The following is a 26,137-nucleotide window of genomic DNA, read 5'->3' on the forward strand; positions in this document are numbered from 1 at the left end:
TGAATAAATAGAAACGGTGAAAATTGAATATGCTTGTTTATTTGTGATCCTCCTAAGAGCCATCAACTGTTTCATGTTTTTCTCAATAAAATTTATTTTTTATTTTATTTCCACTTATGTCATAACTTTTTATCAAGATAAAAGCTTGTCAAAATTAAAGGGTTTTTATTTGGCACAGAAAAAAAAAGATTCCATGACTTGCCAATGCCTACAACTGTTGCTGAATTGGCTTTATTATATTACATAGATTAAAGTGGGTATAGAGTGTAAATATGCCATCTTTAAACTATAACATTTGCATTTACCACCATGATTGCACAGTTCTTTTAGAATATAAATGTATTCATTACTGAATGTCAGTGTTAATAGGAGAATTTCACATTCCATGTCCTTTTAAAAACTGAATGTGTATATACAGTATACACAACACATGTATGCACTGTAGGCAGGAAGTTGCATGCTATTAATGTGGTGAGGAGATATGTATTCTCTAAGCCTAACGAGACAGGCAGAGTCTGCAGCAGCCATGCTCTGACTCCAGCTCTGGTCCTGATGAGAGACCAACTGCGTTCAAGCTTTTGCCCGTGACCTCTAAAACGTCACGTTTGATGGAAAAAAGGGGTCAGATTTTTAAGGTAGTCTGGGTCGGATGGTGTGTTTGGCGAATGTATAATATATTTGTGTGAATTGTAACGTGCAGTCATGCCTTGATGTCCTTCCATGTTTTCAGCATAACATTCCCGGTTTAGGTGATGGATAAAGCCATTGACATTACGGAAGCAAGGAATTTTTTGGGGGGGATTGAGCCGTTATGTCAAGTTAAACACATAAGACCAAGTTGTTAGAGGAAGTAAGACAAGTCCGCCTTGCAAAATAAAAAGCGCCGTGAATTGCCCAAAGGCGCCAGCACTATGTCAATCAAAAAGGGAGAGTTTATTTTGAAAGTTACAACCGGAAGTGTAGTTTTTTCTGCTGTTGGGAGAACAGCAGTCAAACGTGTGGTGTCACTGTTGGGAAAACACTGGGATACAAACCAGACTACATCCCGAAAAAACTGAGCCAAATCCGGGAGAAGCGAGGTGAAACGACACCGGTACATCCCTCTTGGTCCCCCGGTGCACGGTGACATGGATGTCCGACATGGGCTGTAGACTTCTGCTGCTGCGGGACTGAAGGTGAGCCCACCACGGCCCCTGTTTCTCTCTACACGCCGCTTGCTCTTCATTCATTTCTCTCACTGCTGGAACAGGTGTAGGCTATGTCAACACATTTCTCCGGTTCGAGCGAATAAAATGCAACAATGTTCTTTCGTCCCTTTTGCTGTCGGATACAACAGAACTTTAAAGTTGCCCGTTAACGCTGCGAAATGTTACTAGCAAGGGGGGATTCAGCCATGGTCTGTCTTGGCAGCTGAACTAAAATATTTATAGTCAAGATGGTTCTGATAAGAGTCCCCGCTTGGGCCAAAACACATAGTCACACATACAGCAGCTGTAGGCTATTAGTATACGGGCCTGGGTGTAAATTGTGCTGTAGTGGCAAAATCCTTGTCCCATCCTCCCCTCTCTCCCTGACAGTTGGATGCTGCCTGTCTGACTAGTGTAATGATAGCTGATAGAGACCCCGGCACTATGGCACGCCTCTGTTGCACAGCCCGCACGGTTATAGTAGGGTACTAAGTCTGAGGCATTCCCAGGACAGGGGAAGACCACCTTAAATCCCCCTTTCAATTAAATGTAGGCTAATAGCCTAATTATAATGCAGTTCAATACAACATACACATTTTATTTTTTCCATAAACAGGCCTTCCACATTTTCATTCATGGTGGCACCTGTTAGATATGAGATGTGTGGACTTTTTATTTTAATGGAAAATTCTTTATTAAAGACTTCTGAAAAATAAACCTGTCTGACACTTCATATCATGGTGTCACTGTTCCTCCACTAGGCATTTCTTATCTCTTATCATTTGACATGTATGCTGTTTTCAAAAATATCGATAAGTCATGACAACATAAGTCATATCACCTTGTGGTTGCGGCATGGGTATTAAATAACTTGACAAAAAAGGATGCCACTGTTCAGAGAAGGCACCAAGTGCAAAGTATTACTTTATAAAAAAAATTCCTAGAAGACAAATATCTTCATGTAGCAAACCCGTCTACACACACACTCCCACTAAGTCGCTCATAACATTTTCTAGTAACTTCCCCAGCTTTCGCTTTTGAGTCCACACAAACCTTGTTTATCAGGCTTCTTCTGTGGCGGTTTCCCCTTCAGCTGCCCCAGGCATGTCAGTACACAGTGCAGACGTTTAAAGGAGGGGCTGGGGGGGTGACACACACACACACACACACACACACACACACACACACACACACACACACACACACACACACACACACACACACACTTTTCAGTAGTACTGGCTCCTCTATTCAAATGTCATCGTGACAGCCTAATTGTAGCCCAGAGGTGAGAAACTGAGACCCTGGATGGTGGATTTTATACCTGCAGCAGAGTTTCTCACTGTGTAAGTTTCAAGTTCTTATTAAAAGTACATTTTTTGGCAGGTAACATAGAGAGGAGATTTGAGTTCAAGATGTCGTGAAGTCCTTTGACATGACAGTGAAAGGTCAGAGAGGAGAGGCAGTGTGTGTCATCAGTGTGAGCACAGCTAGGTGTTGACAGCATAAGAGATGAAGAGGAGTGAGAGAGGACGAGTGGTCTGAATAAGCCCTATCAAACTCACCCTGCAGTCACACACACAGACCAAAATAACCTCTGATAATAGCACAGCAGCCAAATATGTTATTGTCGTTGTGAAAGGCAACTGGCAAACAGCTGTGTTCCCTGTTTTAGAGTTGTTTATACATAGTTAAACCTGCAGTGTGTATACTTTTGGGTTTTATTTCCTAGCAGACTTTGTAGAAAATAATTATAATATCCATAAGTACGTTTAATTTAGTGCATAATAGCTGACAATTTTTTTTTTGAATTATAATTTTTTCCCTTTAGAAAGGGTCTCTTATATCTCCATATTTCTCCATACCATGGACCAAGGCATTGGCGCCGCCATGTTGGAAGCGTCATGGTTGGAATGTCATCAGGTGCATTGTTTAGAATTTAGAATTGTTCTTCTTGTCCTTGAAGGCCACTGTAGCTTCTGTTATTATTCAAAAGGGGTGGGGTTAGCCAGGGAGCGTTGCATTCTAGAACTTTCTAGAACTTTCTTGATGATGTCATATTACACACTGCACCTTTAAGAGCCCAGCCTGTCATCATGTAATAATATGTTCAGGTAAACCTAGCGTGTTTTTCTAGAAATGTCATCTGTTTCTTTCCGGAAATCACTGTCTGAAAGAAGAAACCGAGTTAGTCCTTTCTTAGGCTTGTTTACAGTGGCATTTGTTTAGTGCTGTTGTTGTTAAAGCAAATACTCACCCCCTGTTTCCGATTATCATATGCCCCCCCCCCCCCCCCCCCAAAAAAAAAAGAGAGTCTGAAACATATCAGTGTCATATCAAGTCAGTGCTGTCTACCTCACGAATCATTTGCAATTATTGTAGTTGACAGAACTTACATTTTGTTAGGTGGTATTAATAATTGTATTTATTAAGTTAAAAAAAATATTTGCTTTTCGAATGTTGACTGAATTTAGTTTTGTTTTGTTTACATCATTTTTAATGGAATATCTTTGGATAATGGACTGTTGTAACAAGTGAAAGCGTCCCGAATGGCATTTTTTTTTCTTTTGATGGACTAAACAATTAATATGTTTGCCTATCTAGTGTGTCTTTCTATCTCTTAGCCGATAGTTCAACTTTGCCTCCTGTTAGAGAACACTGTGAGGTCGGCGGTACAGATAAGATCTCATCTCCCCAGTAAGTTAACCAAGGTTGTATTTATAGCTCACTGAGTTCAGCTTGGAACCCAAAACATCCATATGCTTAACGCCCCTTATAGATTGCGAAGAGACAGACAACATTATGTAGGTCACTATAATAACTTGTTTATGATTTAGTAGTATCCAATAGAATGTTTACAAATCCTTATAATAACCTTATTTGGATATGCCATAATGCGTCTATGCCGTTATTGTCATAAAATCTTGCCTGCACCATGGATAAAACACTGATCTCAGGAATTGACTGAATTGGGTGGCAGTACACTGTGTTTCACTTGTGCTATTGTCCTGTCCTCTTCCATCAAGCTTTAATAAGTGTTTCTGTTTAGGACAAGACATCTTCAAAACCAATTTGACCATGTTCAGATCTTCAACACCGTCAATCAAAACATATAACTGAGTTGGAACCCCTTTTCACAAAATGCACTGCACGAGACGACTGGCGAGTCTCTAGTCGAAAAAAAAAAAAAACAATTCAAAAACATTTTTAAAGTGTAAGCCAAATGGTCGCCCACATCTGAGTCTCTTCTCCGAGGTCATGTCAGGATTTGGTGCCATGCGGACTTCCTGTCTGGGCCCTGGCATCAGGAAATAGGGTGCCTGCTTAATCAGGAGGAGGTAAACATGTCCTCTGAGGGAAAAGGAGGGGAACATTCCTTTAGATAGAGTGTGGGAGAGTACATGTCAGTGTTCAGCCAACAAGAAAACACAAGGCTACTACGCATATGAACTGGCCCTCAGATACAGACACGCATCATAGATAAAGTTAAGAGTCCGATTCCCTCCAGGCATTTTCCAAAGAGGAAAGCCCCTCAGAATAGCTGCTCGAGGGGGCGCCTTTAGCTCAGTTGGTAGGGCGTCCCCCCCCATGGGCCTCGGCCAGCAGCGGACCCGGGTTCGATTCCAGCCCGCGGTCGTTCTCTGCATGTCACTCCCCTCTCTGCCCCATTTCAACTCTGTCTGTACACTATCAATAAAGCATAAAAATGCCAAAAAAAATATCTTAAAAAAAAAAAAAGAATAGCTGCTCTACTTTTCTATCAAAGTTTGTCTCCTCACCACGAGACTTTGTTGGTGTGACATGCTGGTGCTTATGGCATCTGTTGGCTACCGATAACTGCTTTGAATTTCACACAGGTGAATTGAAGTGTTTGCATACGCCTTTGGGCTTTGTGTGTGTTGCGCGTGTGTTGTTTACAGAAGGCGGAGCACGCTTGGTTACACAGTAGTATAATGTCCACAGATCCTGTAAGTGTGTTTGTGTTGGAAGCTGCATGTGGTGTGTGGCAAAGGGAATGTGGCACAGGGAAATGCTGAACAAGTGCAGAAGAGGGGAGAGAGGGTTCTGCAGTAAGGACACTGCAGTAAATACATGCACACACGTGATGTAGAGAAGATGATGCGTAGGTGAGGATGTGTGCTGTCCTTGCTATATTTCCCTGCCATGTTTAAAACATTTTTCTTCTTATGTCCTTCCACCATGCCCTTTCTATCATGGACCATCCTCCCCTCCTCCCCTCCTCTGCCTAAAACTCCCTTTTTCTCTCCTTCCAGAGGATGGGCCCAGTGTCCCTGCGCCTGAGGAGATGTCTCTGGGTCGGCTCCTGCGGCGTGCCTCCTCCAAAGCCTCCGACCTCCTGACCTTTAACCCCGGGGCGGGGGGCACGGCGCTGCGCTCGGGCCTGGACGGAGAGATCATCTTCTCCAAAAACAATATTTGCGTGCACCCTCCAGAGCCACTGCCAGGCCTGGCAGAGCACCACCCAGGTTAGCCCGGACCCATGTTTAGAAAGTGTCCCACCTCGCTTCTGTTTTCGGCGTGAATGGAAATGCGTTGTGAAACAGTCAGACCAGCTTTTAAAGGTGCACTATGAAACTTTGGGTGTGTCAGAGAAGGGATCTCATTTCTAAGGTATATTCTCTTAACTGAATAAACTATTTTCCTCAGAAGAAAATTGGATCACGAGAACACTGTCAAGTTAGAAAGCTACTGTACCTTTTAAAGTTTCTGTTTCACTGTTGTTTACAGCAGCAGGACCCACGGTTTTGTTAACAAGTATATTTTAGTCTTACATTTGGTTCCAGCCAGGTGCCTTTAAAATGATTTTATTTTGATTCATGATTATTGAATTATTCAATACTAATATTTACTCTAAGAGAAAATATTTTCTGTAAACTCACTGCAGGCTCTGCAAATGAAAACAAATCCCCCTCCACTGAAACTGCATAGTGCACCTTTTTAAAGGCTTCAGTTTGCAATGAGACAACTTGTGCAGTACAGTCCTTCACTAGCTTCCCATCCATAAAGACAGTAAACAATGACAAATAAAAGGTGCACACATATTTAATAAGTCAAACGTTAAAACAAAAACAAATATTTAAAAAAGTCCTAAATACATGCCATATTGACATAGCTGTCAGTATCCTTTAGCTTATACAGCAATCTCACTTTTGCTATTGTCAAACACGCAGGAATTCCTCCTAACACAGTAAAATGAATCCTGATTTCTGCATGTAAAGAATGTGTGAATCTGTCCCAAGTTGTGGTAAAATGTGTGTTAGTGAACAGTGATGCCAGTTGACATTTTTATCTAGCCCTGGTATGAACACTAACAGCATTTCTTTGAGTTTTTATCTCCCGTGATCCTTCATTTTTGTCCGTTGCGTGTGCGTGTTGCGAGGGTTGCTACTCACCTGTCAGGTTTCCCTCTGCGTCATCATCTCTTTGTGTATCTATGTATCTCTTCAGTTTTCATGTTGATCTTTTGGTCACAGCTGCGGGCTACTTTTTCAACTCTTTCCATTTCCTCTTAACACTACCTAAAAATTCTCTACCATAAATACTCCTTCCTTTGACGGTGGTTTTCTGGCGCCCCCTGCAGGCTACCTGTGTGTGCACACGGAGAAGGACGAGAGCCTGGGCACCACTCTGATCCTGACCTGGGTGCCAAACTCCCGCATCCAGAGACACGATGAGGAGGCTCTGCGCTACATCACACCAGAGAGCTCTCCTGTACGCAGGAACGCACGCCGCAGAGGCAGACGGTAGGAGGGCAAAATAAAGCCATTGTAAAGAGGTTGTTTCATTAGCAGTCAACCATGAAGTCTTCCACAGATTGATATTGTTTTGAATGGGTTTAAAAGTTAGTATAATGATAATAGTCCAAAGAACACGCCTAAAAACTGTACTATGTATATTTAATATGCTGTATTTAGAACTGTTTTTTTTATAGATTTGAAGAAGATGGTGATCATTTAAGATAAGTAGATGAAGCAGCAGTATTCTGTTTAAGTGCCAAACAGTTATGGGACAGCAAAAGGGAGAATTTTAATGTCAAAGTGAAAACAGATCCTTACAGAGTGATTTGAAATTCACTAAAATATGAAATACAAAATAAGTATTCACCCCTCATTTAACACACCACACTCTGGTGCAGGCAGTTCAGGTATCTAGAATCAATGTAAATCAATAGAAAATCATGAATACTTTTTACAGGCACTGTAATAATCTTTTTTTTTATAAATTTTAATAAAACTTGATTTGATCCACAGACCCCACCCCCGTCACCCAGTAACCCAGGAGGAAGAGGAGGATGAGGAGAGAAACCTAACGAGCAGTGCCTCCTCAGAGAGCCAGGGCCTGGTGGTGGAGGCCGGAGCAGATGCCCCCTCACCCCACCAGCAGCAGCAGCAGCAGCAGCAGCAGCAGCAGCAGCAGCAGCCTTCTACAGGGGAGGAGGGAGACGAGCTGTCGGACGAAGTGAGCCGTGACAGCACCATGGGCTCCGACTCGGACACTTTCTCGTCCCCGTTCTGCCTGTCCCCCGTCAGCGAGGCCCTGTGCGAAAGCAGCGGCTCTGGCTCTGTCTTCCTGGACAGTGAAAGCAGGTCAGTGAGAAGGTTTCTTTAGGGGCTGTGGTGAAGTGGGTAGGGCGGTCGTCCACTGGGTTGCAGGGTCAGGTGGTTCGGACCCCCGTCTTCCCCACCACATGTCCAAGTGTCCCTGGGCAAGACACTGAACCCTAAGTTGCTCCCGATAGTTAGCTTGCACCCCGCGCGGTAGCTGCTGATATCGGTCCATTTACCATTGATAGTATTAAAATTATTATACACAGCAGAGTAAAGTTCCTTCTTTTGTTCTGTCATCCAGCGATGTTGCCGGAAAGTCCATTGTGACTATTTCTTCTATGCTCCCTTCTTGTCCACCTCACTCATAATAACTCCACTACTGTCAAACATATTAACACAAGTTAGGATGTGCGCTCTGGTAGATGAAAAGTTAAGGTGCATACTATCTTTCTCCCCTCATTTCCTGTTTGCCCTTATAGCTTCAGCTTTGAATCAAGACAAAGAAATCCAAAGAAATAATAATTGAAAAGAATTGGGATGTTTTCGTTGTCTTTTGATAAGGCTTATTCTTTAACTTGTTGTCAGTGGTTTCGTTTAGCAAAAATTTAGCACTGAACAAGAGCGTTTGCGTTTGTGACTGCTGCTGTTCTTCTTTGTCGTGTTGTTATCCCATACTTTTTTTTGATATTATAATCCCTATGACATCATCTCATACTTTTAGCAGTATTTGTGAGTGATGTACCAGCAATTCAGCCAATAACTACACTATCTGGTGTCACTGCACCTCTTCAAGCCTGGGGAATTCATTGAAGTAGCACATTAGCTCTGTTGGAGCTCTGAAGACCTGATGTCAGCTGTTCCAGTCTTAAACTTTGTATTAGCTTCTTCTTGCCTTGTGCGTTGTACCACTGTGGTCCATTTGAGTGGTCTGTAGTTAAGACTATGTCGATGTTATGACTCGTCAGAAGTATTTTACAGACCAAACGAGGGAAAACATCATTTTGGGTTATTGTTGGCTAACAGATTTTGAGAATATGGAAATTAAATCCAAGGTTGTGCGTCTTAGTTTAAGGGTGAGTGACAAAAATAGTTAAGAAAAGTTAAGATGTGCTTCTTTATATTTGATTTTATGTGGAATTCACAATACTGCCACATACATTATTATTCAAATGTACCCTAAGGAGGACAGAACATTCCAGCAGTTTTATTAATTTTTATAATTTGTTTTTCATCTTGAGACGCCTAACTTATGCTGTAATAGCAAATTGTAGCAGAGAAACCCAGATGGTTATTTATTAAAAGTTATAACATTGAGGGTGTTTTTAATTTAATTTAATTTTTAATTTTAATTTTTCAGTTGCGCTAAGCTGCCAGAAGGTGGAGCCAATAAGAAAATAATTGGTTGCATGAGGGATAGTGTACTCTCTGAGGCCACATGGTGGCTCACTGCACTGCATCTGAATGCCCCTGGGGAGTGGAAGGCAGGTAGACCACTTCAGTGTGAGGCCTGACACGGTATCAAGATGGCTCCACTGAGTTAAATCAGCTCTCCATTCTAAATCATTTATAAAGTCACAGATGGCCCCAAATAAGTCCCTAAATCCCACAGAAAAAGCCCAAACCTCCAGCCTTCCAGAGACCGTTTCCCTAATCAAGCGAGCCATCTGGACAGTCGCTGTTTTTCGGACCTCGCCGCCGGCCGCTTGACTTTACGATTCCCCCCGTGGTCGTTTCCTCACGCAGCTATTTGGCCTGACATGTTGCCCAGAATGTGTGAGCCTGTGTCAGTGTGTGTCACGTATATAGAGCCAGAGAGAGAGAGAGAGAGAGAGAGAGAGAGAGAGAGAGGTGTGTGTGTGTGTGTGTGTTTTATAAGCCTTTTTCTGAAGCACTCTCAGACCCTTAGTTTTGCTGTAAGTGCAGTCAGTGTGTGACTTGGCAGCACTCTGTGCTGCACAGCTTCTAACCTTTACTCTGTCCTTTCCCTTCCTCGCTGTTAGCCTCTCTCCACGGCGATCTGGCACTCGTATCTCTCCTCTCCTTTGCCTGTTATCCCCCCCCCCCTTTCTCTATGGATCCTCCTCTGACCCCTATCTGTCCATTCTTTATGTTGCATCTTTTCCTCTCACTCACCCCCCCTCCAATACTGTTTCTTTTCGGTGTTGCCCACTTCTCAAATATCTGCCCCACCCCCTCCCTGACCAAAGTCTGTGTGAAGCCCTTTGATTCCCAATGCTCCCGGGGTTGTTGTGCTGGGCTGAATGTCAGCTCTCCGGATTAGGGAGACTGAAGAGAGCCCGAGCAGCTAGCCAAAACCCTGGAACCCACTCAATCTCTCTTTCTCTCTCTTTCTCTCTCTCTCTCTTGCTTTAATTGACACTGTTAAGGGGCCAGGAACTGGAAGCATGTCACTTGGAATCATTCAAAGAGAAATGGGAGAGTGAGAGCGGATGAAAAAGGGCAAAGGGGGGGGGGGGAGAAAGGAGGAGAGAGCTGTGGGAGAGAAATCCACAGCAATCTCCGTCAAGCTTTCTTTCAAGTTTTTACAGTAGTTTTGTGGGACGCGCAGTTGACTGTCAGTGTGCTCAGTCTGTCTGTCTGCCTTCCTTCTTTTCTTCTCTTTTATTTTTTATTGCTGAATTTGACCACGTGATTATATCTCGGAGAAGAACATTTTTTTTGTTGGCTTGTGGTGCTTCAAGAACGAAGCAATTTCTGCTTGCAACCACTTCACCACGGTTACATACCAGTTTTCCTTTTCTACTGCTGTGTTTAGAACTGTTTCGTATAGATTTGAAGAAGACGAAGCTGATCAGTTAAAATAAGTTGATGAAGCAGCAGTATCCTGTTTGAGTGCCAAACAGTGATTGGACAGCAAAAGGGAGATTTTAATGTCAAAGTGAAAACAGATCCTTACGGGGCGCCCTTAGCTCAGTTGGTAGGGCGTCCCCCCCCCCCTCCATGGGCCTCGGCCAGCAGCGGACCCGGGTTCGATTCCAGCCCGCGGTCGTTCTCTGCATGTCACTCCCCTCTCTGCCCCATTTCAACTCTGTCTCTACACTATCAATAAAGCATAAAAATGCCAAAAAAATAAAAAAATAAACAGATCCTTACTGAGTGATTTGAAATTAACTGCACAGATATGAAATACAAAATAAGTATTCACCCCTCATTTAACACACCACACTCTGGTGCAGGCAGTTCAGGTATCTATAATGAATTTAAATAGATAGAAAAACATGAATACTTCTTATTGGCACTGCAATAATCTCCCCCCCCCCCCACACACAGTCACACACACACACACACACACACACACACACACACACACACACACACACCCACACACACACACACACACACACACACACACACACACACACACACACACACACACATTCATCTAAAGAGCTCACAAGATGAGGCATTGGGACCCCCTGACCCCCTTTCTGGAGGAAAAGAATGCATCTGACTTGATAACCATATGATTAATAAAATAAGGTTTCACTCCAAACTCCACACACTTTGCTGACCACTTTCCAGTGTGTGCCAGCAGAGCCAGCACCAGTCCCTTTCACCCTACCCCTCCCTCCCTCCTTCCCTCATCTCTCTCTCCCTCCCTCCTCCTTGTTCCCTCTGGGGATTAGCTGAAGGGCCTGTGAGTCCCCAGAGACCTGTAGCACTCGGTGGTGGTTCTCAGGGTGACCTGGCAGCACCTTCCCCCAGGGTAAAGCCCTCCCTGTGTGTGTGTGTGTGGAGAGAGAGAGAGAGGTGTTATGAAGGGGCCTCGGGGCAGTTTGATCTCACCCCGGCCTGGTGGGGAAATGCCCGTAGTGGCAGCCTGACTCCATCAAAACAGCTTGTTTACGTAATGTACTCTCTCTCTCTCTCTCTCTCTCTCTCTGTACTGTGCAGTTTAATGGTCTGGCCGCTGCCTTACAGTACTACACCAACACAATCGGGGGCTGTTGACACTGTGACAGAAGTTGTTAATCACGGGTTGAGTTTCCGCTGGGTTGCAGGCAGCACCAGTTGACGATCCGCGCTCTAAATGCCAAAAAATCACGCGCTTAAACCCTCCCCTGCCTCCTGCCACGTTTTCCACGGTTTTTGCACTTTTATTTCCATGTGGAAAACCACCATGCAAGAAAAAAAAAAAAACGTTTTCCGCACATGTACTTAAGAGCACGCAAGTGGAACTAGGGAAACGTCTGCTGTAAACTGGCTCGTCGCCGGCCTTGTTAACACCCCGAGCTTGACAGTCATTGCCATTATGAAAAAAAAGGAAGTAAAAAGAGTGAGTGCAGTAGTCTATTTAAAAAAAAAATATCTCCTCCATATTTTAAATTGCTTCACACCCTTTCTCTGTGCATCTGTCTCTCTCTCTCTCTCTCTCTCTCTCTGTCTCTCTCTCTCTCTCTCTCTCTCTCCCTCTCTCTCTCTCTCTCTCTGCCAGTCTCCTTTGTATTCCACAGTCTGCCCTGTTATATGTGGCGGGATGCGGAGAGACCAGAGAGCAGTTAATCACAACATAGCACAGGCAACATCGGATTGATCAGCCTTGTTATTTCCCCCCATCTGCTTTACGGGGAGAATGATTATTCGGACATGATTGGAACAGGTTGTAAATAGATTAGACTTGGCCTGCCTCCCTCGTCTTTTTCCCGCCAATTGTCTTCACCTGGAAGGTTTTTGGTGAGAAGAAAGCAGGCTTATTGAATATAATAAAAATAAAAAAAGATTACCTTTTGAATTCACACATTCATTCAACCCAGAGGGACAAACGGTTCGTGTAGTATTTTTGAACAAATTTTATATGAAAGGTTTACAACAAACTAAACATTTCAAATAGAGCTCTGAGGTTTCAATGTGCTAAGTAGACAATAAGAGCAGTTGGTGGTAGTAAGTAGGAGGCACATAACTTCATTTGGACGCCTGCTTCTCAAATGTCATGGGGTTTTAACGGTTTTCTTTTTCTCAGCATTAGCATGACCAGAGACGTGTTTGAGACTGGATTATGGTCATTAGCTATGGTGTGTGTGTGTGTGTGTGTGTGTGTGTGTGTGTGTGTGTGTGTGTGTGTGTGTGTGTGTGTGTGTGTGTGTGTGTGTGTGTGTGTGTGTGTGTGTGTGTGTGTGTGTGTGTGTGTGTGTGTGTGTGTGTGTGTGTGTGTGTGTGTGTGTGTGTGTGTGTGAGAATAGAGAGAAAGACACTGAACATGCCAATAATTGAGTCTTCAAAACTTGTGTGTTTGCTGTGGTACATGATGCATACTGTGTGTGTGTGTGTGTGTTGCACTGTACATATACTATACAGTACTGTGTGTGTAGTGTGTCTCCTCCCGCAGTTGAGGAACCCTCGGCTCAGGTTTCAGTGCCGGGAACAACATGCTGGCCATGGGGGAATGACAGGGGAAATTGGACAGGCAGACAGTGTGATTTGTGTGTGTGTATGTGTGTGTGTGTGTGTGTGTGTGTCCTCAGAAGCCTCCCTCCATGCATTCCTCCCATTCTCAGCCTTTTTGGTGAAACCGTATTGAAACACAAAACAACTGGGGCAGAACTGAGCTCGGGATAAGCCTCTGTGTCTGCACGTTTATCACTGGCCAATGTCTGTCTACATGCTATTCATTATTAATGCACATCCACATACTGTAGAAGAAGGGCTCCTCACTTGAATGCGATGCACAAGAATGAGGAGATGTTTGTGCATTCCTTTTCATTTCACGGAAAAAACGACAAAAGTTGCCCCTTTTAGCCCATTCAAACTCCAAAACTGAAATCCTAAACTATAAAAACTCCTCTCTTTTGAATTTTTGTCTGTTTGTTTGTTTCTTCTTCTTTTCACCAGGGAACTGTGCGAGGAATCCATGACCCACTCCGCCAGCTCCGCCTCCAGCCTCGAAAGCCACGCCCCCTCGGAGAGCAGCGGCCAATGGCAGGGCGGTCGGTGGGAGGAGCATCAGAAGGTGCTGGCCCTGGAGCAGCTGTGTGGGGTTTTCAGGGTGGACCTGGGCCACATGAGGTCACTGAGGCTCTTCTTCAGGTCAGTCAGGTGTTGAAAAAAGGGGTTTATTCTTCATCTTGGTTTAACACATTCTTTTAATTATCTTCATTAAATTCTGGTCTTGTATTGTGCTGTTTCTAGTGATGAGGCGTGTACCAGTGGCCAGCTGGTGATCGCCAGCAGAGAGAGCCAATATAAGATTCTCCACTTCCACCATGCTGGGCTGGACAAGCTAGCCGAAGTCTTTCAACAGTGGAAGTGCTGCAGGGAAACTCAGCTCAAAGACCAGGTCGGGCCCTCAATCCCAAACCCTCTTGAGCATCTAGTTTTATTCAGAAATGATAGAACATTTGCCCAGCTTTTTCCTCCACAATTCTCTATCCAAACGCCTGTATTGTTTGTGTTTAATTGGTTTTACTTTTTAAATGTGTCTTTCCTTCAGGTGTCACTTGATAAATCCTGCATGCAGTTCTCCATCAAGAGGCCCACCCTGCCATCGGCTGAGACCCACCCAGAGGAGAAGCTCTATCGGAGGCTGGACGTCACCACCTGGCTACGTCACCTCAACCACAACGGGCAGGTGGAGGAGGAGTATAAGCTACGCAAGGTATACCTGCGAGTGTGTGTGTGTGTGTGTGTGTGTGTGTGTGTGTGTGTGTGTGTGTGTGTGTGTGCTTGCGTTTTCGCCCATGCATTATCTTAAAAAATAGAAACAAAATAAGTCGGCCTACACCATCAGTCACACATGCTGCTATTTTCAATACACTGAAGCAAAACATTTTTCTTTTCATTCTTCGTCAGAACCACACAAACCGAAAGTCACTCTGAAAGTTATATCCCCACAGTGCATCACTTGCAGTTTGAATCAGGCCGTAAAATAAAAGAGATGGTTGATCTTGGCAAGTGTCCCAGTTTGAGTCATTCATAGAGTTGTCTAGAGGTTGACTTAACATGCTACTGAAATGACTCAGTGGCAGTTAGACTGTGACCAATACATTTTCCTCAGTCAGAACGCAACATGCGTGAACAGAAGAGCAGTGTTTTTATAGCTGGACACGCAGACGCAGATTATAAAGTGTTTATTTATTTTTTGAAGGGGTAGGGGGTTTCGGTTTTGCAGCATTTAGCAACACCCGTGAAATAACACATCCACTGCGGTTCAGTCAGGGGACGGTTGAGTATAGAATGTTTGCATACAGTTTGCTTCATGTGATCCCTCAATGCGTGCCCCCTGTTTGCCCTCTGTTTGCCCCCCCCCCCCCCCCCCCCCTCCCTTCACTCTCCACCAGGCCATCTTCTTTGGTGGTATCGACCCATCCATCCGTGGCGAGGTGTGGCCCTTCCTGCTGCACTACTACAGCTATGACTCTGCCTCTCAGGAGCGGGAGGCCTGGAGACTGCAAAAACGCACCCACTATCATGACATCCAGCAGAGGAGGTAGGGGGCCAAGGGAGAGAAAAAAAGAAAAAGAAACGTGTGTGTTATTGTTTTTTAAACTATACATTTTATTTTTATTTTTTTTAACCTTTTATCTATACAGTTGAATCCCACTGAGACTGGGGAGACCTGTTCCCATTGACACGTTGCCATTCACACACACATTCATACACCGATAGCAGGCTAACTATCGACACTCACACGAGGCAAGGTGGGTGAAGTGTCTTGCCCACAACCATGACACAAGTGGCAGGGCGGGGATCGAACCGCCAACCCTTTGATCATTGGCCGACCCGCTCTACCACCTGAGCCACAGTCGCCCCACATTATTATTATTATTATTACAGAGAAATGTGGGGAGATTTACTGCCTGCTGATAACATATGTTTCCTCAAAATTAGATTTGTTTAAAGGTTTATTTGATGTGATGGAAAACAGGGGGAAAAAACCTGACCAAAGACACAGCAATGTTCTTGCAACACTGTGAAAAAGCACATAAACTGTCGCGTGGCTGTAATATCGGCTGCCAAACACTCAGTCACTCAAACATGAAACCATATGTTGCGTCGGTTGCGGCTTCTCATCGCTAAGCGCTTAGCAATCAATAGGCACAATCAGGGAAGTGTTAAAGGGAGGTGCCGGGTGTGAAATAAAAGGTCTCTAGAGAAAAAACATGCCAGCACTGATCAGATAATACTACTCTCTCTTCAGATGGGGGAAAACACACACACACACACACACACACACACACACACACACACACACACACACACACACACACACGCATATGAGCACATCTCTCTGATTCTTTGCTCCTTCTCCACCCCCAACCACAACGTTTGAGTGTGCACATATTTTCCCACGTCGCGCGGCGCTCCGTCTATCATGAATACCATAATTGGACAGGTTTCATGTGTATGGCCCTATTAACATTTTGAGTACATCCGAAGGTCTTATCGAAGTCAGGTAATTAGAGCCCTTGTTCTGACTGTGATGTGGATTCCTTTAAGGAGCGTTTGACTATAGCAGCCTCCGGGGCCACTAGTTGATCATTAGGAGCCAGGCTACACGTCTGTGGCTCTCTGTTCCTCGCCTCCTAACCAACCATGTGTCCTTCCCCTCAGCCCGGGATCACTAAGCAGCTGCTGAGTGGAGGCAATGCAGCTGGAGCTAGCAGACAGACATGGGACCAACCAGAGGCCTGTGACTGCAGTTGGTCAACAGGCAAAAAACACTAAAATCTAAAAAAAATAAAAATAAATCCGTAACACTTTACAATAAGGGTACATTACTTAACTGTTAGTTGATGCTATTAATGGTTAATTACTGTGTAGTTCATGCTTATTAGGCATCAACTAACTGTAGATGCTTAGTTATTAAGTGTAAGTGTTAAGGCTATGTTTAGCATTTACTATGCTTACTTGACTTAAGCTTTAACTTAATGCTTAGTTAATGCCTAGTTAATGCCTATTGAGCATTAACTAAGCATTACCTAACAGTTATTTTATGTACCCTTATTGTAGAGTGTTGTGAAAAAATCTATATACCTCATTAGTTCATGATGCTGTTATACGTAAGCTGCATTTCTTCCTCATCAGAAAGTACAGAGTTGATTGGTGAAGATTCCAGATAATGCCCGGAGTGTGTTTTCTGCATTGTCCTTACAGGGATCATCTGTCTTTGTGGGCTATACTGAAACACAGCAGGTTAGGGTTCTGATGAATCTCAAAGTTTTTGTTGGCGACGCTTTTCTGAATTTTGTCATGAAGGGAAAAAATGTCCTCTGCCCTGCGGCTGCCCTCGAAGAGGAAGTGCTTGTATTTATTTGTTTTGGCTTGACAGTGAGGAAATGGCTCTATTTTTATTAGATTTAAGGGAAGAGAGGAGGAAGTTGACTTCTCTCTGTCAGTAACCTTATCTTCTGTTGATGAATGTACCTTCCCATACCGTATGTTTAGACCAGGCCTGGGACTGTAGTATTCTTTGCATGAATACACATATCTCAAAATAGAGAGGCTGGAGTCAGAGCATGTCTAGAGTGTTTGCCCTTAAACCATTAATTGATTATTCAAAATATGTGTTGGTTGATTTTCGACTAAGCTCTTTACTGTTTCAGGTCCATTCAGACTAGGCTGTTTTATTGAGCTAGAGAGTAATAAATGTGATGCATGGACCGGTGCATGTTAGTGAGTTGTTATGTTCATCTTATTATGTCATTGTTTGTACGTTGTGCCGTTTTGGTTGAATTTCCTTGTTAAGATTTGTGTATTTTAAAGGCCCACTAACAACCAACTATAAATGCTGTGGTATGTGGCATTGGTCCAAGCTCTATACTTGTTCCTACAAGAACAAACGGGATGGTAGGATGGCCTAGAGCAGGGGTGTCCAAACGGTCCGCTTTTTATTGGCCCGCGGCCGATTTTAAAAATATAATGTAATATGGCCCTTTGAAAAAAAAATATATATATATATATTTTTTTTTTTTTGCATTTCTTAGTTAACCCACTAGTGCAGGGGTGTCAAACACTGATTGATTGGCCCGTGGCACATTTTAAAAATATAATGTAATATGGCGCTTTTAATTTTTAAATAATTTAAATGCACTCATTATATTACAGAGAAATATGTCCCATAAAAGAAAAAGAGCAACAAGCCCATCTCAGAGGACCCTGCATAATATTTTATTTTAAATTAATATTATTATGGAAAATCTATGTGTCCTTCTCCAATAGCTTCTAATTCATCTGACACAGTGTCTCCATTTTTTTTCATACAAAATTCTTCAGATTTAGCCTCTTAATTTCCCTCTCAAAGTGCACCAGATTCATGCATTTCACTTTAAAAGCTTTAAAAAATCTCCCGGGGGGGCATACCCCCGGACCACCCTAGGAGGGTCGGGACCTCGGCTGGATACTATTTTCACCCTGCTGGACATTGGATGCAAAGGCAGAAAACACTGGGTGTATCATTGGCATATAAACAAGAGGGGAAATGTGTCTGTTTAATGTGCAAGGAAAGTGTTGCCGTGAATGTCCTGATAAATGTGTTATTTTTGCAAAGTGGCCCGGCCCTTCGTAGATTTTTCTGTATGTGGCCCTCAGTGAAAAAAGTTTGGACACCCCTGGCCTAGAGGAAAAGGGGGCCGACTAGTAACCACAAGGTCACTGGTTCAATCCCTGGCATCGAACAGGAGGGTGTTTTTTTGTAGAACTAGTGGTGGCTGATATGTGCCCACCATCTCTACCATTGTGTCCTTGAGCAAGGCACTTAACCCCAACCTGCTCCAGGGGTGCCATAATGGCTGACCACTCTGACCCTCTCCGAAGTGTGGTAACTTGAGAGGGGATTCACGAAGAGCGAATTTCGATATACCTTGTATAAATTGACAAATAAAGAAACGTAACCTAACATTAAAGAAAATAAATATAAATAAGCTAAAACGACAATGTTCTACGGCTGTATTTCAGCTCAACCATGGCAGCCTTGCAAAATATAAAGTGATGAAAACATGTCCTGAACTCCTTAGTAGCATCCTCCAGAGAGAGAGACAGACCGATAGAAAGATGACCCCGGAGGGTTCAACGACACAAACACACAGCTCTGAAACTAAACAGTTGCGTGGCCTTGCATCAGGTGTGCGCCCATTATTCCTGGTGGGGCAACATGGAAAACAAACAGTGTTAATTAAATCCCCTCTGCTTGTTAGGACTTGAGTACATTAGTGCCATACAAAGAGTGCATTGCTAATACGGTCACTAACATTCATAAGGATAGATTGGGGGGGGGGGAGGGGTTTATGGTTGTGGTATTATCCTCAGTGGAGTGCTTTATGGAGAATCACCCCCCTCAGTCCACTGCTGGCCCACCCCCACATTAAAAGAGAACCATTAGTGTTTTACACCAGAGTAACATTTGAGGTAAAGATTATTTGGTAAGGCTTTATTTCATTTTTATCCTAATTAGCTAAATTTCCTTAGAGAGATTGTATATTAAAAACCTTATGAAGTTTCTGTCTTGCTCTTGTCTCTATTTTAACTTTGGAAACTAGACTTATTAAAGAGAACAGCCACACAAATCTGTTTTTAATCGGTAACACTTTTAAATAAGGGTACACTTAATTAACTGTTAGTTAATGCTTAGTTAATGCTATTAACAGTGTGTTAACAGTTAGTTGATGCACAGTTAATGCTTGTTAATCATTGACTAACTGTTAATGCCTAGTTGGTAACTGTTAGTGAATGCTTAGTTAACATTTCTTAGCTAAGTATTTATTAAGCATAATGGCTAGTTAATGCTTGTTAGGCATTAACTAGGCTGATTAAGCATTACCTAAGCAGGTATCAAAGTAATGCTTCGTTAATGATTATTAAGCGTTAACTTAGCATTAACTAGCAGTTAACAACTAAGCATTAACAGTTAGTGAACTATTAGTTCATTAATGTACCCTTATTGTTAATGTATCCTTTTCTTTTATTTTTTGGGCATTTTTATGCTTTATTGATAGTGCAGAGAGACAGAGGTGAAATGGGGCAGAGAGGGGAGTGACATGCAGAGAACGACCGCGGGTGGGAATCGAACCCGGGAGAGGGACGCCTTACCGACTGAGCTAAAGGCGCCCCCAATGTACCCTTTTCTAATCTTTGTATTTTCTGTTTGTGTGCCATTTTCCAGATTGTCCATGAGCCCCGAGGAGCACAGCGAGTTCTGGAGAAAGGTCCAGTTCACCGTGGACAAAGACGTGGTGAGGACGGACCGCAGTAACCACTTCTTCAGAGGAGAGAATAACCCCAATGTGGAGATCATGAGGTCGGAACAATTCTCTCCCTGGTTCCAATCCCCATCTTTATCTATCTATCTGTGTCCCTCTCCTCCTCCCATTCCATCCTTATCATCCCCCCATTCCCGACACACCGGCGTACCTATTCATTTCATATTCCGAACCCTGGGGGAGCGGCAAATGAGTTTCATGCTTTATTGACTCTGCCTAAGCCGTCTGAGCACTTTTGACGCATACTCAGAGCTAATGGCTTTTCTAAACGAGGAGCAGGAGGATTAAAATAGCATATTAGTTTAGTGACTCTCGTGGAGGCTCCTGGTATTTGTCTAGGTATTACGTCCTTACACTGGCGGAAGGGACAGGGACAGAGACAGGGGCCATGCCAGCGCTTCACGTGTCCAGATGTGTAGAGCGTTATCTCACATTCACTGATACCTCATTCATTTCTCTCTTTGTCTTTCAGTATTAGGTTTTCATTTGAGATATCGTCATCATTTGATCATTTTAAGCTTTATAAAATTTCCAAACAAGAAACCACTGAAAAGTCCGCTTCCCCAAAATATCTCCACTTAGTTTTTTTTAATTAAGTGACTTCCATTTTTATTGTTAATCATCGCACTCCTCTGGGTTTTCCTCTTTGTTTATACACATCCTTACGTATGCAGGGGGACCACAGGGGAAGTCTACTTCACAGTAGTGTATCGGTATACAAAAAAAGAGGGGAAAAAAACAAGAAAGATCATTAATTAGTTCCCTGGTTACCAGAGGAGTTGGCATAGCAACGGCTGATTCAGGGCTTGTCCCATTTTTGCAGGCATTACACACAATCACATGTTGGATCATTCCGTGATAGGGTGGGATCATGGTACGTTTGGCTGGGGTCTTCTAGGGTGGGATCATGGTACGTTTGGCTGGGGTCTTCTAGGGTGGGATCATGGTACGTTTGGCTGGGGTCTTCCCCATTTCTGCATTACGGATTTCCAGAAAAAACAAAAAAAAAGCTAAAAACTGAAACATTTATCAGACTCTGCTGCTGACTTGTCTTAGATGGTGTGTTTTCTGCTGAGATGTTCCTAGTTGCCTAGAAAAGCGCTATATAAACCCAATCCATTATTAACATGCCCGTGGTTGCTGTCGTCACAGGCGGATTCTTCTCAACTACGCAGTGTTTAATGCGGACATGGGCTACTGCCAGGGCATGTCTGACCTGGTGGCCCCCCTGCTCACCGAGGTCCAGGATGAAAGCGACACCTTCTGGTGCTTTGTGGGCCTCATGGAGAACACCATCTTCATCAGCTCGCCACGCGATGAAGACATGGAGAGGCAGCTGGTACCAGTCTTTATGTCTTTGTCTTTGAGCTAGGCAAATGTAAAGTTGTGTTCTTAAAATAGAAAAAAATGCACCAGTATGCTTCATCAAAAGTGTGAGTTGAAATGTTTGAATAGCTTCAGACGTCCTACATTCCCTCACACCTCTCCACTGTCATATGTCAGACAAACAAATGACTTTTCAGAAAAATCTAACTACATGTATGAACGGACCAAAGCAGAGAAGGGTGTTATGGGTAACTGATTGCAACAGTAATCTTCTGGGAGAGCATAGAAAAATACATTCCTGTTCATGGCACTTTATATTGTTGCCAATCTTGACATTGCTTGGTCCATCTACATTTAATATATCAAAATGATTTTACCTGTCCTACTAAAATATTATCGGGGTGAAATTGATTCTTATTCGTAGACACACGCGTTACACTTCCAATCCATACATGTTTGTGTATACAAAATTTAAATAAAAACACCTGTGTGTATTTGAGGCAAAATCCCAGCCCATAAGAATGGTAAAATATTCCAGGGTGAAAAAAGGGGATTGTACTGTGTTTGACTCATGACAGATGTACCTCCGGGAGCTGCTGCGTCTCATGCTGCCACACTTCCACCAGCACCTGACCGGGCTGGGGGAGGACGGCCTCCAGCTGCTCTTCTGTCACCGCTGGATCCTGCTCTGCTTCAAGAGAGAGTTCCCCGACACTGAGGCCCTGCGCATGTGGGAGGCCTGCTGGGCTCACTACCAGGTCAGGGCACACGCTCCCAACATGCTCCTTTTGGAATATTAAATACGTTTTTGTAAAGAAAAAAAGCTGTGTCATCACCAGGGTGTTGACTATTGTAATCCTCCTAAATACCCCCAAAATGTCTTATTACTCTTTGGTTTGGATGGGGTGTTGAAAAGAGATTCTTTCAGTTAATATTCAACATTACGTTAAGTACCATACATTCAGTTTATTCTCTTTTTTTTTTTTTTTTTTTTTTTTTTTTTTTTTAACGAAACAAAGACACATACACACAATACACTAGCATCAAAAATAACAAATAACAAAAATGTTGTAGATGATGAGACGGAGATGTAGGTGACACGTGCACTATTTCAAATACCGGTAATTACCTTTTTATATTAGTATCTGAAAGCATGGAGGCTGAAGCAGGTGCAGTCAGTTTTACAATCAATTCCACATGTTTCAGTCAATGCAGTAGGCCCTTTCAGCTTAAAAAAAAAATGGATGCACTGTTAAGCTCTTGTGTTTGTGTGTTGTTCTCACCGAGCTTCAAACCTCTTCAGATACATCAGCCTCTCTGCCTCACACTCACTGTTAAGGCGCGTGTCCACCTGCGTCAAGTCATATTTTGTTCTGACGCGACGCGGTGACGTATTCGCCGCTTGGGGGCGGGGGTTTGTGGGCTGGACATTATACGGTGACAGCGGGAAAATGTATCTCTAGATATGAAACCATAGCAACGGCAATAAACAATTTCTCGCCGCAGAGTTTCCATTGGCTGCCGCCCCACTTTTTGACGTTCTCATTTGCATAAAGTATCCAGCGAAATACTTTTTCGCCGCGCCGCTGTCGACCATTCGCCGCGACGTGCCCCATAATGCCTTGCGGTGGCGTTTCTGCCGTCTGACGTAGTTCCATAGGAAATGAATGGGCTTTGCCGTCGCGTCAGATAACTTGACGCAGGTGGACACGCGGCTTTAGATGTTCAGATCTTCAATCTTCAGCTCACAGGTGCTGATGGAGATGATAACCGTGTGAAACCTCAGGTTAAGACAGTTTAAAATGTCATAAACCAGATGCACCAGAAGCGAGACATTTTTGATTGATATCTGATTTTTCTGTGAAAGGGGGAGGCGGCATCCAGTAATAGTGTGTCACTGACAGTAGATCTATTGTTCACTGGCAAGGCAAGTTTATTGATATAGCACAATTCAGACACAAGGCCATTCAAAGTGCTTTACAGGGGCATAACAATACATCAAGATTAACATACATCGAGTATAGAATAGACATTAAAAAAGTAATAAAATAAAAATAAGAATTACAGGTTAAAAGGGAAAAGTCTTCAGATTCGATCTAAAAGAGCCGAGAGTTGCAGCAGACCTCAAGTTTTCTGGGAGTTTGTTCCAGGTATGCGGTGCATACAAACTGTGACCTGAAACTAACTTTAGAAATGATAAACAACCTTACGTCCCAACAAAAGTACATGTTTCCTCTGATCAAACTATAAGCCTTTGATTCACATTCCATCTTTTAATCCTCATGTTTTGCATCTTTCCTCGAGCCGGATGTCCATGTACATTTGCATTTGCTCTTTGTTTTTCCTTGTTCCGTGTCAAACTTGAAGAATTGGGCAAGGTGGCACTAGTTAATACAGAGATGTGAGACCACAATGTCATTTCATTTTTGAAGACCCCCCCCCTCTGATATACCTGCATTTGACTTCCAGTATCCCCCTCCTCCTCATTTATTTATTTATTGGTTTATTTGAGGGACATTGCACACTAATAAACAATCAGACTGTAAGTGAGCCAGAGTTAGCCTAAGAGGCTAGTTTGCATCTGTTGTCCCCTGCCAGGTATTAAAAAGGCAACCTAAAATTACCGAAATAAAATGCACTAACATCTCTCTCTCTCCTCCCAGACGGACTACTTCCACCTCTTCCTGTGTGTGGCCATCATAGTTCTCTATGGGGAGGACGTGACGGAGCAGCAGCTAGCCACAGACCAAATGTTGCTCCACTTCAGCAACCTCTCCATGCACATGAACGGAGAACTGGTGCTCCGCAAGGTATCACAGTAAAACACTTAACATCATGGAATTTCAACATATTCAGCCAGATTGGCAATATCTGAGTAAAAAAAAACATGTTCACATTTCAAACATGTCCAAAGTTTGTACAGAACAGACTTTGGATACAGCTTCTTTTTTTTTTAAATCAACATCTTTTTATTTGGTTTTATGGTATTACAGAGTGCCAGGTTGTTATTTTGTTTATAGTTGAAATGAAAAGAATATATGAAAAATATTTTTTTATAAATGAATAAAAACCTGAATACCTGTCTTAAAAATGCATTTTCGGCATGTTAAAAAAAAGAGTATCATAATTTAGACACTTGACAACATAACAAATTCTTCTGTAATGACCTTCAGAATAGAACTAAGATTGATTTAGAAGTTGAGATTTACTTATTTTAAAAGATACAGCAAAATACCCAAAAATCTCAAAATGTACCAGTGCTTACAAAACCAATGTTTTTGCCTGCTGTGTCTTGCCTTAATGTCCTGCTCGTGGGTATCTTTTAATCTTAAATACATTACAATTAACTGTGGTTTACGACCACGCTTATCGAAATTCCTCCACATTTGTGTTTGCATAGAGTAGTCCTGCGCAATGCTGCAGCAAAGCAGCTCTGATAAACCGTAACCTGCCCACGGAGGCCTTGAGGTGCTTAATGGGATGCTGCCATGCCGTGCCGTGCCGTGTGGAGGATTTATGATCTGCCTCCATGCTACTGAGTCTGTGCCTTTGTCCTCATGTTTATGGATGTTGTGTTAGCGCTGCTGCTGCAACCACAGGGTCACGTTAGCATGCAGCTGGCGTTCACTCCTTTTCCGTTGTTGCCTGGGATCTTTGCCGCCACTGTCCTGATAGCTACGCACGCCGGCTTTTTTTTGCTTCAGGTATCACAACCGCAATGATGACCTTGACATTGTTTGGATTTGCATTTTTAGCTGGAAGTCGAGCGGTAGGGATTTATTTGAATGTTTGCGTGATATCAGTTCCTTTCCCTCTTTCACATTTACATATTCAAGTTCATCTTGGCACTGTTTGTGTTCTGTTTTTTCCATCCTTCCAGGCCCGCAGCCTTCTCTACCAGTTCCGCCTCCTACCCAGAATCCCCTGCAGCCTACACGACCTCTGTAAACTGTGTGGTCCGGGGATGTGGGACAGCCGCTACATCCCCACAGTGGAGTGTTCCGGTGAACACGAGGACTCTGAGAGTTGCCCCTATGGAGGCACGTCCACCCCACAGCCCTCCTCTCCCTCACCCTCCTCTACTCCCCTGCCCTCACCTAACCTCACGCCCACGCCTCCATCGGAGGGCAAGAGAGGCTCCAAAACACGGGATATTTTCACCTTCCGGAAACAGTCCTGACTGGGAGGCCACAGGGGAAGCTTTGCTGGTCTCGGCTCATGTCGGCACAGCAGAGCTTTGGATTCCTGAAGTGTTTTTTCTGCCCGGTGACTCCTCTCTACACAGCCCCCTGCCTTTAGTTTCACTGTCCTATACCGAGGAGTTTTCTGTCACTTGATCCTTTCATGTGGTGCAAATCTGGAACACTGCCTTACCAGAATGTTGTTTAAGACGTTCAGTATCACGTTAATCTGCGATGAGGAAAGGCTTTTTTGGTCTGGGAAAGTTAAAAGGCTGCTTTCTCCTCTTTGAGCAGTATAGGACAATCACCAGGCCTCTTTGTCGGTCTGGAGTTACTTCAGGTTAGAGTCTGCTGCTGGCTTGGCATACTGCCATGAGGCTCTGTGGGGCAGGGGGTCACATCAGGGTCTGAGGAAGCCGGCATGAATTTTCGTGCAGACTCTGACCGAGGGGTGGAATTAAACCGGAGAGTCGTTCACAGCACTTGAACTTGAACTTAAAAAAAAAAAAGCGTTCCTGTGTTCTCACAATGGAATAATTGTGTGGATATCAAATGATATGTGCATATATCTAGAGTCTGTGCAGGACGTTTTTTTTAAACATGAAATCCAAACCCCTCTGTGTTAACGATGACGGTTTAATCTCCCCAAAAGAAAGGGATTA

At 43.5% G+C, this 26,137-nt stretch overlaps 1 protein-coding gene across 1 annotated transcript; it reads left to right on the forward strand.

The window, feature by feature from the left end:
• Positions 1 to 5,493: 5,493 nt before the first annotated feature.
• tbc1d16 (TBC1 domain family, member 16) lies at positions 5,494 to 26,137 on the forward strand (the record flags this gene model as incomplete). The annotated part of the gene is made up of 12 exons (XM_080043143.1): positions 5,494 to 5,674; positions 6,790 to 6,952; positions 7,460 to 7,795; positions 13,607 to 13,801; positions 13,904 to 14,051; positions 14,205 to 14,369; positions 15,052 to 15,200; positions 19,872 to 20,006; positions 21,121 to 21,307; positions 21,873 to 22,052; positions 23,958 to 24,104; positions 25,175 to 26,137. The coding sequence occupies 12 exons, from the start codon at positions 5,494 to 5,496 to the stop codon at positions 25,472 to 25,474; spliced, it is 2,286 nt and encodes a 761-aa protein (XP_079899269.1). The 3' UTR covers positions 25,475 to 26,137.

Source organism: Ammodytes marinus (assembly GCF_949987685.1).
Source record: "Ammodytes marinus genome assembly, chromosome: 16".
NCBI classification, from domain to species: Eukaryota; Metazoa; Chordata; class Actinopteri; order Uranoscopiformes; family Ammodytidae; genus Ammodytes; species Ammodytes marinus.